This window comes from Palaemon carinicauda, unplaced genomic scaffold (assembly GCF_036898095.1).
Source record: "Palaemon carinicauda isolate YSFRI2023 unplaced genomic scaffold, ASM3689809v2 scaffold589, whole genome shotgun sequence".
In the NCBI taxonomy this organism is placed as follows: domain Eukaryota; kingdom Metazoa; phylum Arthropoda; class Malacostraca; order Decapoda; family Palaemonidae; genus Palaemon; species Palaemon carinicauda.
This window is the reverse complement of record NW_027171859.1, coordinates 68,813-73,223: the sequence shown is the minus strand read 5'-3', so window position 1 is coordinate 73,223 and position 4,411 is coordinate 68,813. Positions and strand designations below refer to the sequence as shown.

At 34.1% G+C, this 4,411-nt stretch overlaps 1 protein-coding gene across 2 annotated transcripts; it reads right to left on the bottom strand.

Moving 5' to 3' along the window:
* Window positions 1–445: 445 nt before the first annotated feature.
* LOC137637220 (uncharacterized) lies at window positions 446–2,866 on the bottom strand. Of its 2 annotated transcripts, none has more exons than XM_068369483.1 (7): window positions 2,639–2,776; window positions 2,177–2,268; window positions 1,952–2,060; window positions 1,717–1,804; window positions 1,413–1,492; window positions 1,147–1,270; window positions 446–931 (listed from the first exon to the last, which is right to left on the bottom strand). In XM_068369483.1, the coding sequence occupies exons 2-7, from the start codon at window positions 2,238–2,240 to the stop codon at window positions 749–751; spliced, it is 648 nt and encodes a 215-aa protein (XP_068225584.1). In that variant the 5' UTR covers window positions 2,241–2,268; window positions 2,639–2,776; the 3' UTR covers window positions 446–748. The 2 variants fall into 2 exon arrangements, with proteins under 2 accessions (XP_068225584.1, XP_068225583.1); XM_068369482.1 differs by having other exon boundaries at window positions 456–931; window positions 2,760–2,866.
* Between the last annotated feature and the right edge of the window lie 1,545 nt (window positions 2,867–4,411).

The following is a 4,411-nucleotide window of genomic DNA, read 5'->3' as shown; positions in this document are numbered from 1 at the left end:
TTTTTCTTTTTAGAGAGAGAGAGAGAGAGAGAGAGAGAGAGAGAGAGAGAGAGAGAGAGAGAGAGAGAGAGAGAGAGAGAGAGAATGGAAGTTTACCCTTGATAATCTCATTTTGTTTACAAAAAGCTATTGCTACCACGTTTATACTTCTTTTATTTTTTATCTTATGTTATGGGGAACCACTTACTGTCTGTCCTAAGTATGTAAATTCATTAAGAATCTCCAGACGTTCGTCCATAACTCTTATTTGCTGTCTCTCGGCCTTTTCATATCAATAAAGATATTTATTCAACACTGTATTCATGAATAGATTTATATAAAACTATATGATGTACAATTATAGTTTCAAATTTCTCTCATCATCAAGAATCATAAGGATAAGAAGACCGAAATAGACCAATTATTTTATTTGATAGCATTGATAAGACAAATAACTGCTTTAAAACATTTCATTATTTTTGTTTTAAAAATTTTTGGGTATTAATAATAAGTCTTATTCCATAATAGTAAGCTTTCAAATTTCATTCCAAAAAAATCACAGAAAAAGAAAATATGATTATCAATTGCTAAAGATTTGAACATATCTGAATGTTAGTATCAATAGTATAATTCCTCTTTCTTCTTCATGGAACTACGGTACATGTAAAAGGGGCTTCTTCTTCTTCAGCCTCTGCCAGCAGTCCCTAAACCTCAACCGGCTGCCAGAGTCCGGAATCCATTTAGGGGTAGTCAGGTATCCCAATTGAAGCTAGAAACTGCCATCCATATATGGGTATTCTAAATATTTCCACGAATATTCGCAAAGTATATAGTTGAGTGTTGTGGTAAGGTTGTTGGCAAAGCGAGGAAGGTAAAGATTTATAGCCTTTCCCACTGCTTCTGGATGATCATTCAGCTCCCGAAACACTTCTGGATCTGAGTAAATGTTGATCTAAGAGGAAAGATACAAATAGACATGGGGGAAATCACAGGCATAACACCAATTTCACGAGACTGTCCAATCATTCATAATTTTTTCTTTCCAGTTAGATGAACATTTTCTCCATTGTATATCGTTCTTATAAACACGCAAATGATGAATAAACTAAACAATAAGAGTTGACCGTATAAGGGACTTAATTAAGGAAGAGAAAATGGAGCACATACCGTGATTCTTTCAGCATGGAAGATCATTTCGAGAGAATCTCTGGTGATGCAGAGATTGAAGGGATTCGGCGAGTAATAATCATATCTGAACCTCAACCCCAGAGTATAGTTATGCATCTGCGAACTGATAGTAGACAAAACCATTGTTAACGGCAATTGACTAATATTTTATCTGTTAAAGTTCAAATTCGACAAGAATTTTTGTTCAACAATGATACAGGAGGGACAGGTAATATACGGGTAAAGTCAGTTTTGGAGATACTCACGTAAACTCAGTTAATTGTCGTTCTATTATGACCTCACTGGTATCGAATTCCAAATTGTGTCCTGTGAGGTTCAGTGTTGTCTATAAAGATCAGGAATTATTCGTAGAGACAGAGAATTTGTGTGGTATTAATTAATTAGAAGTAGATGAGAATTAGGAAGAAGACAAATGAATCATTTCTTCTTGTTAAAGAAACGATATACAAAATCAAACGAGCCACAAACAATTAATTGTTTTGTTTAGTTGTTTTCAGAAAAACACATCATTAGGTAACAAAGTACGAAGATTTTATAATGCTTCCTTACCACTCTGTCATCCTCAAAATCATGGAAGGCGGTGCACTCAACATTTGAAAAGCCTTGTAATGACGAGTTCAAGAAGTCAAAGGGGTAACTGAAAAAAAAAATCAGCTTCAGCTTAGAAGAAATGACAATGCTCACATCGTAATGAAATGTCGCAGAATGTTTTCAATTAATTTTTTTCTTCACAAAAAGTTACCAAAAATTAAATTTACCTCCTCTTTTGTTATTCATAGCTAACCTGATGTTGTCACGAATATAAATGAAATTGGAGAAACTGGGGAACGTGTGTGGATCATCGCGACCAAACGCCGTTTGTAGTTTTTCAGTAATTAGGTCACTCGGTGAAACTGAAATGAAAGGAATATTCAACATAAACAAAATGAGTAAAGCAAGCAACAGTAAACAACTTCATAAATGAGAACTCAGACACAGCACAATTTCACAAAGCTCTTGGTTTACTTACTCTGAGAAATCACTGATGGAAAGGCAGCTGAAATTGCCGCCAGGATCAATGTTCTCTGGAACATGGCTGAGGGAGGGCGTTTCAATGACGACCTGTAGAGAGAGAGAGAGAGAGAGAGAGAGAGAAAGAGAGAGAGAGAGAGAGAGACATATTATATATATATATATATATATATATATATATATATATATATATATATATATAATTTTAGACTGTAATCAGTACTTGTTTAACTCTCCTTCTCTTTTTATGATGAAAGACATGTGGTCTGAAAAGAGATTGATCACAGTTCAGTCTAGTAAAACTGTGAACAATCTTAGTGTCATTCTGAAACAGCTTCAAGACCATCTCTCATTAACATATAAAAGAAGGAGTAATTTCAAATATAACTCACTGTTATTATGAGAAACAGTAATGCCCCCATATAAAGAACTGTATAAATAGTATGAAAGAATATTTCACCTTTAGAAATGTGTCATTTCTAAAGTTTTGTTCTCATCAACTCATGAAAGGTGAGCTGGCAATAGAAATATCTCAGTCTCCAGAGAATGACTGACTATCAAAGAGACCAAGTCCAACACACAACAACGTCTTGTGTCCTGCAGAAGGAGACGACGGAGGAAGCAGGGCAGATCTGACGGACGCCACCACAAGAGTGCTTGTGATTCCAGAGGCCTGGACCTTAAATACCAATTGGATATCCCTGATTCCCCCACCCCCACCCGCCGAGAACCATGGCGGACTCGAGAACTCGCACTCCCGCACCCCCTCCCCTTTCCCCACTTAATCTGTCATTTTCGTTCCTATTTTGTGTCGCTTCTCTCTCTCTCTCTCTCTCTCTCTCTCTCTCTCTCTCTCTCTCTCTCTCTCTCTCTCTCTCTCTTCATATATATATATATATATATATATATATATATATATATATATATATATATATATATATATATATATATATATATATATATATATATATATATACACACACACACACACACACACATATATATATATATATATATATATATATATATATATATATATATATATATATATATATATATATATATATATATACATAAATATATAAAACAGTGTAAATCTGCATATTTATGCACGTATATATATATATATATATATATATATATATATATATATATATATATATATATATATATATATATATATATATATATATATATATATACATACATACATACAAACTCTATACACACATATATGTAAATATCTACTTATATTCATATATACTGTATGCATATACATATTTATACAAATATATGCATCATCATCATCATCATCTCCTCCTACGCCAATTGATGCAAAGGACCTCGGTTAGATTTTGCCAGTCGTCTCTCTCTTGAGGTTTCAATTCAATACTTCTCCATTCATCATCTACATCGCGCTTCATGGTCCTCAGCCATGTAGGCCTGAGTCTTCTAACTCCAAATATCCCTCTGAGGGCTTTGTTCTCAAACCTTACTAAATCTATGCGTAGAATATAGAAATCCCCTTGTGATGGCATTTGTGGACTATGAAAAAGCCTTTGATATTGTGCACCGGCTAATTTTGTGGAGAGTCCTATGTTATTATGGAATTCCTCTTAAATATATAAATTTGATTAAGTCTGTGCTTGGGCAGAAAGGGCAAAGTTAATGTTAATGGAGTCTTATCAAATGAATTTCCAGTGATCAGCGGTGTACTCAAGGGGAATGTGTTGTCACCTATGTTGGTTATCCTTCTCATGGATTTCGTAATATGTAGAGTAGTCAGAGATGGTGGAGAAGGATTACACTGGATTAATGATAGGAATTTAACAGACCTAGAGTATAGTGATGATGCTGTCCTTATTAGCAGAACACCACTGGATTTGCAATGCTTGCTTACCGGAGTACATGAAATATTACACGAGGTTGGGCTCAAGATAAATAGAAGAAAGACAGAGATGATGAGAACAGAGTATGTAATGGAAGATTAAATATCATTGGAGGGAGAAAGGATTAATGAGGTAGAATCTTTAAAGTATTTAGGAACTGTGATCTCCAATACAGGGTCTTTAGAATTGGAATTTAATGAAAGATTGAAGAAAACAAATCAGACAATGGCTAGGTTAAATAAAATGTGGAAGTCAAATCGCCTGAAATTACATATAAAATGAGACTATTCAGTATATCAGTTTAGTGAGATCAGTGTTACTCTATGGACAAGAGTCTTGGTATA

Excerpts from the sequence above, each read along its gene's own strand:
- LOC137637220 (XM_068369482.1), bottom strand. The coding sequence starts at position 2,240 with ATGTTCCAGAGAACATTGATCCTGGCGGCAATTTCAGCTGCCTTTCCA. Across the intron at positions 1,805-1,951 it reads TATATTCGTGACAACATCAG|TTACCCCTTTGACTTCTTGA; the intron begins GTTAGCTATGAA and ends TTTTTTTTTCAG. Across the intron at positions 932-1,146 it reads TCCATGCTGAAAGAATCACG|ATCAACATTTACTCAGATCC; the intron begins GTATGTGCTCCA and ends CTTTCCTCTTAG.